Source organism: Sminthopsis crassicaudata, chromosome 3, assembly GCF_048593235.1.
Source record: "Sminthopsis crassicaudata isolate SCR6 chromosome 3, ASM4859323v1, whole genome shotgun sequence".
In the NCBI taxonomy this organism is placed as follows: domain Eukaryota; kingdom Metazoa; phylum Chordata; class Mammalia; order Dasyuromorphia; family Dasyuridae; genus Sminthopsis; species Sminthopsis crassicaudata.
Window position 1 is genome coordinate 144,327,593 of NC_133619.1, and position 18,540 is coordinate 144,346,132.

At 31.2% G+C, this 18,540-nt stretch overlaps 1 protein-coding gene across 3 annotated transcripts in view; it reads left to right on the forward strand.

The window, feature by feature from the left end:
• The window catches only part of GPC5 (glypican 5), a 1,091,572-nt gene that overhangs the window by 912,515 nt on the left and 160,517 nt on the right, over window positions 1-18,540 (forward strand). The window contains exon 7 of one of the 3 annotated variants that reach the window (XM_074299351.1): window positions 8,597-8,887. The exons of the other annotated variants lie outside the window; for them this stretch is intronic. Within the exon in view, the coding sequence (XP_074155452.1) occupies window positions 8,597-8,779 (183 nt within the window). The 3' untranslated portion in view covers window positions 8,780-8,887. Of the gene's footprint in view, window positions 1-8,596; window positions 8,888-18,540 lie in introns of those variants that run through there. 3 annotated transcript variants of the gene reach the window in all.

An 18,540-nucleotide genomic window follows, 5' to 3' on the forward strand; every position in this document is an offset into this window, starting at 1 on the left:
ATATCTACTTTTAAAAAATTAGAGAGGTCTACAACCTTTTGTTCATATTCAATTCCAGGTTAAATTTGTATTATGTTAGTTTTATACAAGTAATAGAAAAGCTCATTTAATTGTTTTGAAAAAATATAAATTCTAGCTTGATAGGAATACTATGACTTTATCCAAATGTCTGAATAATCCTTATTATTTTAGCTATATTGCATAATTATACACACATTTTAAAAGTTACCTTAATAAAGAATCCATCAAGTTTGTATTTCTGCATTAAAAACTGGGTTGAAAAAATAATATGATCACTTTTAAGAAAAGCATTGCCTCAAAAACCATGAAATAATTTACAAGCTGATTATGTCTGTTTCTAATAGGATAATCTATTAGAGTTTGCTTTATTTTGTTTCTATTAATTTTTCTTCCAAAACATAGTTAATAAATATGTATGTGCATATATAAATGTAATACATAATCATAATAAAATAATATTATAAATGATATAATGGATAAGATATACAGAATAATAAATACATACACATACACACAGATTTCCCAGGTCTTGAAAAAAACAGGAAAGGTTAAGACTGATTCTTAAACATTTCCAAGGATAATGATACCTCACTTTGTGTTCCCATTTTTAATTTAACTAATGGGGACATTTGGGTGGCAGAGTGGAATAGGCACTAGGCCCAGAATATGGAAAAATCTGAGTTCAAATTTACTTGAGCAAGTCAATAATCTTTGCCTCAATTTACTCATCTATAAAATGTGGATAATAATAACAAGATTCTTGTGGAGATCAAATGGGAAAACACCAAGCCTGGTATAGAGTAAGTATTATATAAATGTTAGGTATTATTAACATTATGTATAATCATAATTATCAAGAAAACAAGAAATATGATACAATGAATAGTCAATTTTAGGTTCAGGAGAACTTAAATTTAAAAATCATCTCTAAACCATAATAGTTGTTTGTTCTGAGCAAGTCTGTTGTTCCAGGCAACTCTTCAAAGATTTCAAGTTCTAGCTGTACATTGTTAGAAGTTTTCTCACTGAAAGTGAAAAAACAAGATAGGATTTTAAAACAAAACAAAAAATTGTCAGCTTTTTCTATTATTTAGCTGAAACTTTCTTCACAATCTAGTTTTCCCTTAGTTATCTAGTTTCGTAAAGAGTATGAGATATCCACAATGATTTTATTTGCTTTGGCTTTTGTATGACCTGTCAACAATTCAGATTTTAAGAATGTGCACAGAAATAGGAGAAATAGTTTATCAGGTTTAGAAAAAAATAATACTTAAAGGTAGCTGGGGATAAAAGCCAGAAGTATGTGCAAAATATGCAGCTACCCTAGAGAGGCCTTGATGAAAACCTCCTATGCAAGGACACGAACCAATGGATGGAAAGCAATTGCTGCTGCTAAGTGCACAAGCCTTTAATTAGAACAGAATTAGTCAAGCAATAAAACAGACTGTTATGGACACATTGATATACTTATCAACTAATGATTCCCCACTGGCTTGGGCTTTGAGGAAATGTCCACTATTTGTTTGTTTATTTCATTAAATGCTTATTTGTCAGTTTGGATTGGATCTTTCCTTTTTATAGAAAATTTTATTTCGTTTTATGGAAAGATATTTAGAAAACTCAGGAGTTTAGATGAAGTTACAAAACTTCAGATATCATGTGAAGGGGCTTGTCTTACTTATTCTAAATCCTCAGCTATTACTATACTTTTAATAGATTATTTTAAGTGATAATGAATTATGACTCTTCTTTATGTAATTATTCTCTTCCTTCAGTTTGAAACTCCTTATGAACTCCTAATTTTATGAAGCTGGAGTTTTGGTGTTTTGGTTTTTAATTGTTTGATTGTTTTAGAGATATTTCTTTTGGTCTTTTGAGCAATTAATTCTATAAATTTCCTAAGAAATAGATTATTGGTATCAAAATGCAAGAGATTCATTAAATTCTACTCAGTTATACAAAAACTCTGAATATTCAATATATTTCAAATCAAAAAGCATATATTAAGAGCATTCTATTGCCAGACATTGTGATGAGCTTTAGAGATACAAAATCATAAGTAGAATTGTTTTTGTTTTCAAGGGGAAACAACTAATACAGATTGAAAGACACATACAGAAAGGGAGACAGAGAGAGACAAAGATTTAAGAGGGAGTACAATAATGGCATAAAACAACTGACCATCTGAGTGAAGTGGGAAGAAATGGGAGACTGGAAGTCTTAATGAGTACAGAGAATAGATAGAGCAAGTTTGAAGTAGTGAGATGGAAGAGAACAGGTTAGCTCAATAAGCTTATAGATGTATCTATTGATGGCTGCTATGGAGTAAAGAAAGAGGGTAGTAAAGTAGTAAGACAGTTCACTGCGGTGGAAAGAGTGAGCAATGGGCAAGAGGAATTGAGTTCTAGTATTTTCTTGTCCTAACAACTTTAATTGTGTGCTCTTAGTGTGTTCTTTTTTACTTCTTTTTTCCTAGAGCCTAAATCTATCATCCAATATATTACCTTTGTATCATCTAATTTTTTCATTTGCAAATTAGATTGATAAGTGGATATATAAATTATATATATATATATATATATCTGCATATATATATATACATACATACATACATACATACATACATATACCCATATTAGCATACATACACACCACTTGGGGACTAAATATAGTCATTGATTAAAATGATAATTAGCACATGTCCAAGCACACATCTATATATTACTCCATTAGACACTTCCTTCCACATCAAGATCAACCCATTGGTAACTACTCTGCAGGTATAGTCACAAAACCAGTCTTGAATTCATCTAATTGTATTAACATTTAGCCTGAAGAGATATATCTTCTGTCCTTGATGTCCAATTCCACAAGCCAGATCAGGTTATCTCTGTTCAGAAATTCAATGAGAACATTTGAGTTTGTACACTGGTATTCTTTAATTTTTTTCCAAAAGCATGAAATATAACTAGTGATAGTCTCTTACTGTTTTGGTTAGAGAATGTTAAATTTATCTTATTCTAAGTCTAAAGTCATCAGGTTGAATTAAAAGTTCATTCAAAACAGAAAAACCAAATATCCATATTTTCCTCTATATTTTACTTGGATATTGGTAGAATTAATTATAAAAGTCTTACTATTATTCAGTCATGTGTCATCATGCATGACTCAAAGTATCATAATTTACATCCCACTGAACCTTGAGCTTGTCTTTGCAAAAGATATACATCACTATTTATTTTACCTTATAGTCAGTTTGTTAAAATAGATAAAAGGCAAAAAAAGAAGTGGAAGTTCATTAAATAGGATCAGGTATCAGAGGTGTGGACTAAGGGATATTTTGTCTATTCTACAGAATGAAAACTTCCCAAAATCAAGTTAGATACTTTATTGGATGGAGATTTATGTACTAAAATATATAGTCTTATCAGATCTCTATTTGGCTCTTTCTTGATATGCTACTCTATAAAGTTGGTATATTAAATGGAATTATAGAGAACCCAAGACTTTTGAATCCCATTTTCTAAAATGGAAAAAGTGATGAGATTGTTAGTTATCTGAAGCATCTAAGTAGAATAGGGAAAGAGTGCTGAATCAAAAGTGAGGAAAACTTGAATTTGAAATCTACTTCAGACAAAATCTTATATAACATCTATTAGTCTCAGTTTTCTTATCAGCAAAATAAGTATAAAACTCTATACCAATGATTCTGAGGTAGCTTTATTTCTCTTTGAGATAGGAAGAAACACAATTTCCAATGTCTTTAGTGAATTAGACTCAAGAATTATCATCATAATCATTCATTATCTCTCTTGATTTTCACTATTCACATTTACAAAATAAGACACTCATTCCTTAACTATGCCTCTGAATTTTGAAACTTTAAGTTGCTTTACTAACCTAAGAATTTTAGGGGAAAAATACTTAAGATTCTCAAAAACTCCAGTAAGTTTCATTTGCACTCAGACAGCATGTCCAACTCAATAGAAGATATTTATTATTTTTCCTAACCTTTACCAATTTAACCTTTACTATTTATCCATTTTTTTATATTTTACTATATTTTAGTATATATAGTAAATAAACTATATTTACTATATTTTACTAAATCTAACCTTTACTATTTATCCAATATTATCCCCTCCCTCACTCCGAACCTCTTTTTTTGTTATTACCAAAATGAAACTTTTTGTGGAGGACAAAATAGATAAAATATTTAATTAAGAATCTGGAGGGATGTGGGTTTAAATGTTACCTCTATCAACTATGTGACCATTGGCAAGTTATTTAATGTCTTTGAACCTCAGATTCTCAGGTTTAAAAAAAATGAAAAAAGTTAAGAAAAAGAAAGAAGAATAACAATAAAGTTATAGGTTTTCCCTTATAGAACTGTGTAAGGATCAAATTAAATATATATGTGAAGTACTTTGTAAACCTTAAATCTTTGCTTACTTTTTTAATATCTTGCCCAACCTCTTAAATTCTTCTATTCCCTAAGATGTGAATAAACTTAGGGAGTTCATTTAATTCTAAACTCCCAGTGGGGTTTTCTCAGTAAAAATACTGGAATGTTTTGATATTTCCTTCTCCAGATCATTTTGTAAATAAGGAAACTGAGTCACTTAACTTGCCCAAGATCACAACTGGTAAGTATTTGAGGTCAAATTTGAACTCAGGGAAGCTCTTACTCCAGATCTCGCATTCTATTCACTGTGCTACCTCTTTGCCCCAGTTGTTATATAGCAATGTCTATAAATATCTCTAATAATCACTAATGAATGGTACTGGATTTGACAGTATTAATGACACTTGTTTCAGCATGCAAATATATCGTACCTTATATTGTTACTTGCATGTCTTCTCTCTGAATCAATATTCTAAGCCCCAAGTGAGCTGGTTCCAAAGCTCTCATTTTCTTTGTGTATGCTTAGAGGCTAAATATAGTGGATTGCATTCATTCTAAATGAAACTTTTAAATGAAATGTGATAATCATTTTCTGCTTCCTTTTTAAAAGCTGTGAGCCATGTCTAGAATATAATCCATTTTTACTTCTTCCTTTTAAAAGTATCTCTTAACCGCCTTCAGTGTTCAGTACAAATGCTGTATCCTACCTGAAGCTGTTTGAGTCCCAAATTGACCAAAGCTATCCACTTTCACATAACTGCTTACATGTGTAAATGTTGTTTCTCTAATAAAATATAAGATTCATGAATAAAGGGACTGTTTCTTTCCTTCCTTTTTCCCTCCCTCTCTCTCCCTTCCTCCTTCCTTCTTTGTTTTTTCCTCTCTTTCTCTCTCTCTCTCTCTCTCTCTCTCTCTCTCTCTCTCTCTCTCTCTCTCTCTCTCTCTCTCTCTCTCTCTCTCTCCTCTTAATCCTTAACTAACTCTCTCTTTCTCTCCTTCACTTTCTTTCTTTTCTTTTTATTTTGGATCCTTGTGTATAGGATAGTGCTGGGCACATACTGTTTATCAAATGCTTGTTCAACAATTAATTGCCTTTTTGAGTCTCTACTTATATGTCTGTGGCAGTTGGTTCAAACTTTTCTTGATTTGAAGCCTCTGTCTCTCAGCAAAAGATTTTGCTTAGAAAATAAAAACCATCCTTCACAAACCCTCTCATCCTTTTTTCACTCTGCACATCAGAAACCATCTACAGCACCATCCATCCTCTACTATTTTGTTTCAGACTCTGAGGAAGTTGTGGCTTTTTTTCGTCAAGGCTAATCTACCTATTGGTACCAATGATATCTTCCATTATTCTTAGGAAAATTGCCCCATTGTTCATTCTGCCTCCTCTATCTTATATTTTCCTTCTCTTCTTATCTAACATCTATTTCCCCATTGTCTACAAACTGTCTCCACTAATTTAAGAGACCCCTATGCAAGCATAGCTGTTGTTTCTTGTAAGATAGGGTAGGATCTACAGTACCTGGCTATAGACAATAATGAAGTTGACTGTTGATAACTAAATTGTGTTCCTATATGCTCAGTCATGGGGCAGCTAGATGGTACAATGAATAAAGCACTAGGCCTGAAGTCAAGAAGAATTATCTTTCTGAGTTCAAATCTGGCCACAAACATTTATTAGGTGTGTGAGCCTGGGAAAGCCATTTAATATTGTTTGCCTCATTTTTACAACTGGAAAATAAGCTAGGGAAGGAAATGCCAAACCACTCCAGTATCTTTGCTAAGAAAATTCTAAATGGGTGTGTAAAAAGGTGGATATAACTGAAACAATTGAACAAAAAATACTTAGTTTTCAGTTTGTTGCCTATGTGGAATTGTTGCATGGTCTTATCATCCTCTTTTCACAGGTTTTAAAAATTCATGAAATACTGATCTTTATGGGTCTCCTTTCACAATTTATACTGATATATTTTGCTGAATTTTTGAATCAAATATTTTGGTTAAAGTGTTCTGTAGTGTTTTGTGCAAATCAAAAATATATAGCATCCAAAAATATTCACACACACACACACACACACACATACACACACTCACAAAATGAATGACTGGGGGAAGCTAGATGGCACAGTGGGTATACACTGGCTCTGGATTGAAGGAGACCTGAGTTCAAATTTTACCTGAAATACTCAATAATTACTAGCTGTGTGACTCTGGGCAAGTTGATTCAAATTGTCATACACACTCACACACACACGCACACACACACACACAAGGAAAAAGAAAAAAAATGACTATATGGGTAGCATTTAAAATGGTTAATTGACTGGTCTTGCTTCCTTGCCATTAATAACTTGGAGAACTCTGCTGGTACTATTTAAGCTTCAGTAATAGATTACAATATCCTACTTATTCTAAACAAATATATGTAATTGTTTTATATATAAAGCTTACCAGATAAGGTTTATATTCACATGCTGTGCTACTACTCCATTGTCCCTTGTTAATCCAACCTAGCAAACACAAAAAGTAACAATAGTCAAAATAGGTGTAGGAAATTAGCTCATTTGTTTTGTCCAAATATGCAATTTTTTTACAAAAGTGATAGAATTCATAATATTAAGCCAAAGCCAAAACTGATGACCAATCAAATTAGTAATGTTAGCTCCCTCTTTTTGTCCTATGTTTAAAACATTCACAGACATGGCTAATGCAAGATGCTGTAAATGGGTGCTGAGCTAGAATATTATTCAGACATAATAAAGAGTTTCTGGAAATTGGAAAACAAGAAAATGAAAGGCTTTGGTGTCCAGTGTTGTCTGAAATACTCCAGTTCCTGCAGATCACTGGAAGGAGAATAGAAACAAATAGTTCTGTAAACAAGAAGAGAAATGGCAGCCAGCCAATGAGGCTTTTAACTAAATGGATTATTTTATTTAGATAACTGTAATATCAAAAGTAAATAGTCAGCCCCTTGGGAATACTTATGAGCCATATTTTCCTACCATATTTTCTCAGGACAGTACATTAAAAAAAGTAATTTATGAAAGTGTAACTGCAAAGTCAAAGAGTTAGTATACCTTCTCAAAGTATCTCATTTGCTCCTGGATTAAAAGTGTGACACAGTACATCTGATTATGTCAGGTTTGCCTAAAATACTACTGGCAACTAGGTTTTTCAAAAATGTATTTTATCTTCAATTTATGGAATAAAATAAGCATTTCCATTACATAGCATAATTCAAAAAAAACCTGATTGCACTTGGAACTCCAAATCCACTATGCTCTATTGCTTTTAAATATAGAAAAGTATATCATGTAAATTTATTTTTTCTTTTATCTTCCCTTCCCCTACCTTCCCAGAGATGCCCACCATTAAACACAAGTGTATATATATATATATATGTGTGTGTGTGTGTATATATATATATATATATATATGTATATATATATATATTTGTGTGTATGTATATATATATACATACATACTCATATGTAAAATATTTTAAATAACTAGATTTTTAAACATTCCAATATTTAGGACACATGTAACATAATATAAAATATTTTATTTTCAAAAATGAAGTAATAAAACCATTCATGCATTCTCTTTTTTATCACTGTCTCATGCAATAGCACACCCTACTTTTGGATTATTCTAATTGTTCAGAAATATTTTCCTTCCATTGAGTTAAAATCTGTTTTTCTACAACTTCCAACTATTGCTCCCCTTAACCTTTGATTCTTTGGGCTAATCTTCCCCAATTATTTCATCCAATCTTTACTTGACATTCTCTAAGCTCCTCAACATTCTAGCTATCTTTGTCTGCATATTTTTAAGGTTAGCAATCTTCTTCTTAAAATATGACAAAGAATACTGAACATAATATTCCAAAAGTAATCTTACTGGAGCAAAAGTCAATAGTATTATTCCATTGTTTGTTGAATAATCTATGATGATATTAGAGTTTAACAAATTCTATCATTTTGCCTATCATTTCATGCTATCAACCCATATTCAACTTGTAGTCTACCAAAACGATGAAGGACTGTTGTATAGCAACAAACTTCTATATCTGTGTATTTGACGTTTAACCTCAAGTGTTTATTATTTTTTGAACTGGTAGTAAATTTGGAGTAAAAGAACACTATTGTGTATTTTTTTTTTTAGATTTCAAAATGGACTACTTATGTGATAGACATTTCTTCAATTGACTTAGAGAGAGAGAATCTTCTGTTGAATACATCGACCAATAGTAATGACTTGTTCAATCTTTTAGCTGGGAATCTCTATTGTTCTTTGGATATCTTGTACTTCTTTTTTTCATTCCTCAATTCAACTAAATTAAATTAACATTCATTTAGGACCTGTTGTGTGAATGACACTATGCTATGTCCTCTGGCAGGGATAGAAGCACAAATATGGTATAATCCAAAGCTTAAAGAACTTGTAATATAATGAGACAGCATTTTATATATATATATATATATATATATATATATAATGTTTATATAAATATATTACTGCCCATTATATATTTATATATATATTATATATATATATATGTATCCATCTAAAGCATATAAATTTTATCTATCTATATATACATTCATGAATGTATATATATATATGTATATACTCATAAATAAATACGTAACTATAATGCAAAACATAGCATAAATGCATAGGTGATAATGATAATAATGATGGTGATGTAAGGATAATTGCTGACATTTATATAATGCATTGGAATTTACAAACTCTTTTATATCCATGGTCCCTTTTGAGTCTCACAGCAAATTTGTGAGTTGATTACTAAAGAAATTATTCTCTGCATTTGATGGATAAAAAAGTCATTGATGCTCAGAGGTTATATGATTTACATATCAGTACCCACATGATCAGTATCCATTCTCGGATTTGTACCAATATCTTTTTGTCTCCAATTCCAGTATTCTATCTATTTTATCATTAAAACTTAGGAGAACAAAATCTGTGCCATACCTATCTTTGCCCCAACAATTCCTCATACAATCCTTTGTATACAGTAGGCATTTAGTAAAGAATTATTGAATTGAATTGAATAGGAAATGTAAAAATAATTTCTATATGTTTTGCAAGGAGTGGGACAATATTTCTGGTGGTTGAATCTTGAAAAATTTTGTGAAGAAATTTTCATTAAAATAGGCGTGAAAGGATAGAATTTCAAATCTTCTTTTCTCCTTGTCTTTTGTCATAAATAATAATTATTATTTTAAAAATCTAACAACCTTCTCCCTGATTTCATTCATTCATTCTTATTTCCCAATGCTAAAACAAATCTTTAATTGCTATTAAAAAGATAAAATCTGTGATTTCATTGATATGAATACTTCCTCTCTGATGTACATTTCAGCATCAATATTTTAATGAGTTACTCTGGGAAGAAAAATTCAAGTTGTTATTCCTCCATATTAACAAAATCTTGCATCTGGACCAAGTAAGTCTTTGAGTTACCTTGTCCAGAATTTCCTTTAAAATATTTGAAGACAGCTATGAAATTTTAGATAAGTCTTTTTCTCTATGAATTAAACATTCCTAATTCCTTTCCTTTTACCAAAATCTTTAGTGTCTTCACTATCCTAATGAACATCCTCTAAATGTAGTCCATTTTATCAAAGTCCTTCCCAAAATACTAAATGAAGGGATAATACAATAGGAGTAATTTGGGGGGAGAGAGATTAACCTAACTGTGTCACATATAGATTAAAGGAAGAGGGACTTGTAAGTTACTTAAAATGTATTTTAGGAGCATAGATATGAGGCATTTAGATCTGAATGAAGTTTTCCTAATTAAAACATCAGAAGAAATAATTATATCATTTTATTACAGCAATCATCAACTTACTCCAGGAATCCTTAAAGTTTGTAAGATTATTAAGGAAATAATTTAAAAATGTGTAGTCTAAAATATGGCAAAAATAATATTGGAAATTACAACATTGATGAAATTACAACATTGATGAAATTGGGAAGGTTAGATAGCTTGGTAGAAGAAATTATGATTTAATGTGCCTATTTTCCCTCAAGCTCTCCATCATTTGGCATTTTTCCTAATGGGTATGAATGTTTCCGAATTTAAAATGCATTTATTTTCAAAATGAATTACTTTGATTTTGGTTTTATTGATTTGGAGGGTTATAATAGCAAAATACATTAAGGTCATTTAAACTATTGGAAATGAGGCATCAAAATTCAGAAAAGAATTCACCACCATGAAATTATACAGAGGATAGTATTTGGAGTTAAGTTTGTGACTTTGGGTTGGCAATTGCTTCATGCTTTAATTCTTCAGCAGTTAAAGTAGGAGGCTGATGTAGATGGAATCTAATATCCATTTAACTATATTTTCTTTTTTAATATTTAGTTTATTTTTTAATTTATGGAATAAAATAATCATTTAGCAAAAAAGGTGAGTGCACATGAAACTGCAAAATCTATTGGGTACAGCTTGCTATTCCTTTTAAATATGTAATAAAATTATCATATAAATATATTTTCCTTTTTTTCCTTCTACCCCCAGCCCTACAAATGGTTAGATTAGATCCAGATATAGATATATATGTAAAAATCATTCTATACATATACATATATTCTTTTTCTAGATGCTGATAGTGTTTTAATTTATATTTCTTTGTGGTTAATTTGGATATTTATAATCATCAAAACTACTTATTTGCTCAAAATTGTTCTTTAAACAATATTGTGCTTACTATATACAGCTTTTTCTTGATTCTGCTCATATCACTCTTCATTATTTTGTGTAACTCTTTCAATTTTTTTTAAGATTATTGACTTCATCACTTCTTATAGCATAATAGTATTCTATCATTATCAAATCTCACAACTTGTTCAGCCTTTTCACAACTTGTAGGCATCTCCACAGTTTCCAGTTCTTTTCTACCACAAAAAGAGCTGCATATTCATTTCTCTAAATACTGTGTCCAGTTTCCTTTTTTAATATATTTTAATAGTTTTTATTTACAAGATATATGCATGGGTAATTTTACAACATTGTTAATTGCCAAACCTTTTTCCAGTATCCTTTAAAAAATACCTATCACAAGATGGTAAGATTCTAAATTAAAACTAAAAGTTCTTTATATCTCATATATATCTATCCATCTATTTATCTTATATAAAGAACATTTTAGCTCTTAATCTAGTTCTTATAATAGCTGACATTTTTATTTTTAAAAGGTAACTAGATGCAGTATTTAGAGAAAGGTGCAGTGTTGTAACTGTGGTTTAGTACATATCTACATTTAAGAAATACAAAAAGAAAATGAGTCAGCAAAGAATATAGAGAATTGGAGATGTAAATGCAGAATCAGATTAATAAAGTATCAATAGCACTAAGAGAGGAGAACTTCAAAAAGGGGAAGATAGTCAATAGTCTCAAATGCCACAAGTTCCAAAAAGAAAGAAAAAGAAAAAAAAAAAAAAACAGAAATAAAGTGAGGGGGAGGGGAATTTTTTACCTTGTCTATGTTAGTTATAAGTGAACTATAAGAGGGTGTTTCCATAAAATTGGCAGGGAGGAAGGAAGTTTGGGGAAGCTAATACAGCTCACAGGAGGCTAAGTTGGTGGTAAAGGAAGCAGGGGTAGCAGGTGTTGACCATTTGTTCCAGAAGTTTGGTAATAAAAGGAAAATTAATTATATGATAGCTTGAAAGGTTTGAACTATAGCATTCCTCTAGAGAATGTTATTCTTGCCACTTCACTTAAAAGGAGAGAAAAGGAAGAAATGATCCAAGGACCTATCTGGATTTCATCAGGCAGATGTCTCCACTGAAGTCAAACTGGTTAGCAAGGAAGGTTTCTGAGAGTAGATCATAGCATAACATGAATATAAAATCTGAAAACTCATGTGATTTTCAATAGCACCTTTGCACTCAGCAGTCAAGTTATTTTTTCCAAGTGACTGCAAGTCAGCTTTCTTGGACACTATGTATAACAAAGTTGAACTAAATAGACTCAAATTTGACTTCTTTTTTTGCTCCTGCCACATACTCTTTTTTTTTAAAAAAAAATAATTCCAGCTCTTCAAAAATTATGCCAAATACAGACTTCTGACTTCACTAAAACAGGAAAAAATATCAGTCTTCTTCACTTTTACTTCAGGTAGCTTCCAGAAACTAATTGTTACTGGTTTCTCAGTTGACATGCCATAGGTTAGTCAGAGTTCCATGTCCGAATACAAAATTTGAATATCTTGTCTGTGATGGTGGTAGGCAACAAGCTAATAACCATATTATTGTATCTAGGGAGACTTCCCACATAATGGAGAAATATATTTTCTCCTTCATAATCTTATTTTTGATATTAAAACTTATAATCTAGAAAGACTATTATATGTACTAACAATCTCTCCGGGTTTTACTAATTATAATGTGGAGGAATGACCTTATGAAAGAAAATTGTTATTTTAAAATATTCAACCCAATCTTAAATTGGAGAATGTTTACTGAGGTATGTTTGGTAACTTTAATTTTCTTTAAAAATTTCTGGTCAATCCTTTTTGAATGTTATAAACAGGGATCATCATATTTTATGTCATAAGACCTCTGAATTAAATAAAACATAATTTCCAACACAACTTCTACATTAAATTACAAAATTTAATGTCATTCAGTGCCTAAAATAGAAAGAAAAAAAAAACAGCATTTAGTTACACTTTTATGTTTGGAAGTACATTGTCTTTATTTCAGATTCCACTTAGGTAATCAGAATATAGAATGGAATTGAAACTTTTCACTTTTCTGGTATTTAGGGGACATTGCTCCTCTTGAAGCAGTATCCAAATTGTTTGATGATTATCAGAGTTTAGGCAGAAAGTCTGCACTATCTTTAAGCCTAAACTATAAATAGGAAGGAAAAAATATTTCAATCTAAACTTGAGATTTCCAGCGACAAGCACATGTCAAATCGTTGTCACATATTACATTGTTTATATTCGTAGCAGTTATGCCTGGAGCTTGTATTCAAACACCTTGACTTTTATGGCTGGTGAGATTTTGCATATATTAATATAAGAAGTCTCTGGTGATTTCTAACTACTTAGGTTGAGCACTGCAGTATTCACAGACTGGCAACTGTGACCAATATGCTGCAAATGCTATACAATCTCCTTTTCTGACATCACATGAAATGATGGTTTGTTATGACAGTTTGCTTAGATAATGGAGTAATTATCAGCTCATAAATGAATCAGGGTTTCCCCTGAAAGTTAAAAGGAACACAGGGTGCTCCAGGGGCTATAAATTCCAAGTCCACCCATAATGTTCTCTCTCATTTCACAGATTTGGAGGAAAGTTAGGGGACATTTATTTTCATATTTTGCATTACTTCTAAATTTCATCTGAGCCCATCTTTTTCTCTTTAATTTATATTTGTGAGTGATAACATGGGCTTAAAAGGGCAACTGGAATGGGATTTTGATTGGAAATAAACCCCAAAACCTACTAGGTCTATAGTTTCACTTTCATTGCTGAAAGATCTGCTACATACTATGAAAAAGATCAATTTTAAAATACATATGTATTGGAAAAATTCATTAAATAGAGGAGTTAGATCAGGAATTGAATGGAAGAAAATCAGGTTACATTACAATTGCAAATTTTTTTTCAATGATCCCAAGTTGTTTTCTACTGCAAAAAAGATCTATCTTTCTAACACAAGAGTATTCTCCTATTGATATTGTGAATTGTTTAAGACCTTAAGAATAATAATAAGAAAATTGCACATGACCCAGTGGCTAATTGAAACAGGGATGGGAATATTAATAGCGTATAGTATATGACCAAAGATTATGTATATAAGAAAGTAGGAATAATATATCATCACCTATGACTGAAAAAGGAGATCATGTAACAAGATTAATAGAAAACAACCCTGGAACTGCTTGAGTATTCAAAAAACACCAAAAGAACCACTACATTAGGAAAAACATGCAGGGAAAATTTAAAACTACCGTGAAAGGATAGTCACAGAATGAGAAAACATGGATTAATTGAAATGTGAGGACACCAAGGAAATAATAGAGTATCAAAGTAAATTCTAAATAGAATTGTTTATCATAATAAATTTAAAATGTCATGACATCACAGTACCTGTTTTATATTTATATTTCTTCCCATCAATATCTGCATTGTTGACTAACATGTTGATAATTATAATAAGATACTATTTGTATATCTCTATCAATCACAGAATTAAAAAGGAACCAATTGATTTTGTACTGTGACAGTTTGTCCCTTCTTCCTCAATGGCTTATATGGTTAGTCTGTTATTTACATGAGTCTTTTGAAAAATCTGGTAATTTGAGATTGAGGTTGTAGACATCTTACACCTTGCTAATATCTGTTTATAAATTGCTGAAAAGGACATATTACTATTGAAACACACTGAAAGCATCATTATAAAGACAATATCTATAAGTGTATAAAATTCTGTGATAAACAGATTTGCATTGTCAGTTAAGCATTTCTCAAGTACCTACTTTGTCCCAAACACTGTGCCAAACCTTGATAATATAAGTAGCAAAAGATTTCTTAAGGAGTTTATAATCTATGTGCTTTTTAGCCATGATTATACTTGTTAATATAAAGTGACCTTCCAGACATTATTATTATTATTTGCTGAGGCAACTGGGATTAGTGACTTGCCCAGCATCACACAGCTAGGAAGTATTAAGTGTCTGAGGCAAGATTTGAACTCAGGTCCTCCTGATTTCAGAGCTGGTGCTCTATCCACTGCCTACCTATTTTCTCCTCCGAGACCTATTATCAATCATAACCTAAGTATAGTTTAATATTTTTAATATACCACAGTTAATGACTAGATATAAATGAATGCTAACTGAATATGAATTTGCTAAATCATTTCTTCTACCTGCCTGTTCTCCTGATTGGAAACTCCATTCAGGTTAGATAGGCAGTCACCAATACAGTATAATTTGAGAAGTTTTGAAAAGCCTAGGAAAATAATCTCAATGTCTCTTATAAAATGACTTACTATTATCAAGGTTCTTTAGTATTGAATTCAAAAGTAAATCAAGTTAGATAAAAATAAAAGTAGGTGAGGAAGAAGTTTATAATCTTTGTAAGTCTGGAGATTTTTGCTTAAGTATTAAACATAGGTATTCCTGACAGAATCATAGCATAATCAAATAAGAAGTTGTTTAAAAAAGGAATAAATGAAATTACAAAATTAAAAGTTAGACTTATGAGTCAGAAAATAGGGAGAGACAGAAAAAAATAATTAGCTCCAGTGAAGTACAGTATTTTCTTATTACTGTAAAAGACATCACAACCACATCACAATACTCCCTTGAGCAAGCTGATTATTAATTGGTAATCCTCACTTACATGCATCGCATATATCTAATCCATTGCAAAATCTTGTCATTTCTATCTTGCTAACATATTTCATATATGTTCCTTTCAAGATTTCATTACTTATCTCTTATCCTACTTAGGTCATCTTCTAACTGTTATCCTTGTTTCAAGTCTTTCCTTGATGTAATTCATCCTCCATGCAATGGAAAAGTTGACCAAGTTGACTTTTAAATGGTAGGTATTTTCTTTGTCTCTCCTCCCAGTTCAATGATCCCCAGTGGCTCCCTGTTACCTTGATGATCACCTTTTTTTTTTTTTTTTTTTTTTTTTTTTGCATTAAAAGTTCTTCATTATCTGACCCTTCCTACCTTTTCCAGTTTATTCTGTCTTAGTGCCCTACATTTTCTTTATGTTCCAATGACCCTGGCCTCCTTGTAGTTCTTCAAATAAGATCCTCCATTTTCATTTTCTCTGCCTTTGAGCTAGCTCTTCAATCCCTGAAATACTGTCTACTTTTATTTAACACAGTTTTCCTGGATTCCTTAAAGACTTAGATAAAATCCTACCTATTGAAGAGGCCTTTTTTTTTTTCCATTCCCTTCCAGTTGCTAATGCCTTCCCCTTTCAGAATACCTTTTTTCTACACTATATACAGTATATTTTTATGTACTTAGTCATGATCTTTGACAGGGATTATAGCTTGACTTTTTAATTTTCCTATCCTAATTACTTAGCATCATGCCCATTTTGTTTTTAACAAAGTTTCTAGATTTGACATCAAAAGAAATGGCAAAAATGTTCACTCTTCTGTTTGATCTTAAGTCATTTAATTGCCAATTGCTCCAGACCTCAGATCTTCATATATAAAATAAGGAGGTTGGCCTAAATTGGACTTTTATAATTCATTATAGCTCCAAATCTATTGTTCAGTGGTCACAAGGTGGGAAAAAATTATATAATTGTCTGGATTAGCAAGATGTAGAACTCTGAAATAATTTTAAATTTTTATAAGACTGCTTTCCAGGGGATGATATGGGGAAAACTAAAGCAATACAAATTTGGAATGTATTTATCTCCTCAAAATATAAAGATATTCAAAAACCAGATTGGTCAATTTATCCCAACTCCAGAACTCTTTCCTTTCTTACTTTTCTTAGCTAGGCCTTCTGAAGGTCTGAGTTACTAAAAATTGGCCCCAGAAACTTACTAACTGGTGACCTTGAACACTGTCTGCTTCAGTTTCCTCAGCTGTAAAATGGATAATAGTAGCACTTACTTCTCAGGGTTTTTGTGAGGATCAAATAAAATAGAATTTGTGAAGTGCTTAGCAAAGTGCCTAGAAAGTAGAAGGTATTTAATAAATTTCTTTCCTTTCTATACTGTATTAATACCATCCAAGGTTTTGTCAGTGTACCTAATGTAAACCTATGAAATTTTTTTTTTTAGTGTATGTATATATTATTTCCTAGATTCAATGATGAGTTATAATTTATTATTACTTCCCTGGCCCATTTATTTTCACAACAAAATCAATGCTTCACTGTTAAATATCTCAGTGTTCTGAAAAAAAATATTGTTAGGATTACTAAGTGAGAACTGAGGTTGTCTGGACAGTGACAAGGTGAGAATTCAGGTTTTCTGGACAATTACAAGGTGAGAACTCAGGTTGACTTGATAGAGGGGGCAAGCTCATTGGCTGGGGTGGTTCTTCCCAGAAGCCCTTGCATTATGCCACGCCCATTCTCTGGGAGAATAAAAGAGAGGACTCTCAGAGAAAGAAGAAGACTCTCTGCATTACATCAAGCCTGACGGGGCTCTCTGCAGGAAGGGAAGTCACTTCTAAGGACAAGAGTTAACAGCAACTGCCTGGGGACAACGGTTCATTTACAGGAAGAAGAATCTGTCGGAGAGATTTGAGTAGACACAGCAGATCTCTTCCCAGAGAGCGATCCGGCAGCTTCTGGAGACGACAGCTCGCTACAAAATATCATTATATTTCTCTCCTAAATAAATAAGTAGGAGTTTTTCCTCCCCCCTCCCATCTTTTGCTCTAGACGAATAGTCCTTTTATCAGAGATTTCTTATATTTATTTATTAATAAAATTAACTGATATGGTTGGTTATTCTGCTCTAAAGCTAAGGTAATTTTCCAGTTTTTTTTTTCTTTTTATACTTTCCATTTTTCACCAAAAGGATAGTATGTTTGAAATTCATGAAAATAATCTTTTGTGATTAAAATCTTATATCAAGTTCAGTTATAATTTTGGCAAATATCATTCATTTTTCTTTAACTTTCTCTGATGCAAGAACTTTTCATGGCAAGTTAATTTAATATCTCAACATATTTATATTTTTACAAATGTTGATTCTTTGAAAAATAAATTAGTCTGCATTTTATATCCTTTTTGGATTTGGATAAACAAAAAAAGTCAACAATTGCTATTTCAAATGAGGAATGGGAAAATGTGATTTTCCCTTTTTTTTTTTTTTTTTTTTGAAAGTCATTCATTCCATCATTCATTATTCACTTTTAAATTTGCTGATTTTTTTTCTATGAACACAGTTTCACATTTCTCTATATTCTCTTTATTTCTATATATACCCTTTTAGAGGATATAAAGTAAAGAATGAGGAAAAATGCATATATAGATAAAAATTTTGAGCTTGGTTACAAATTTGAAAAGGCAATATTTATTAGGAAAAGGAATTTCAGTAAGAGAGAATGGGGAGAAAGA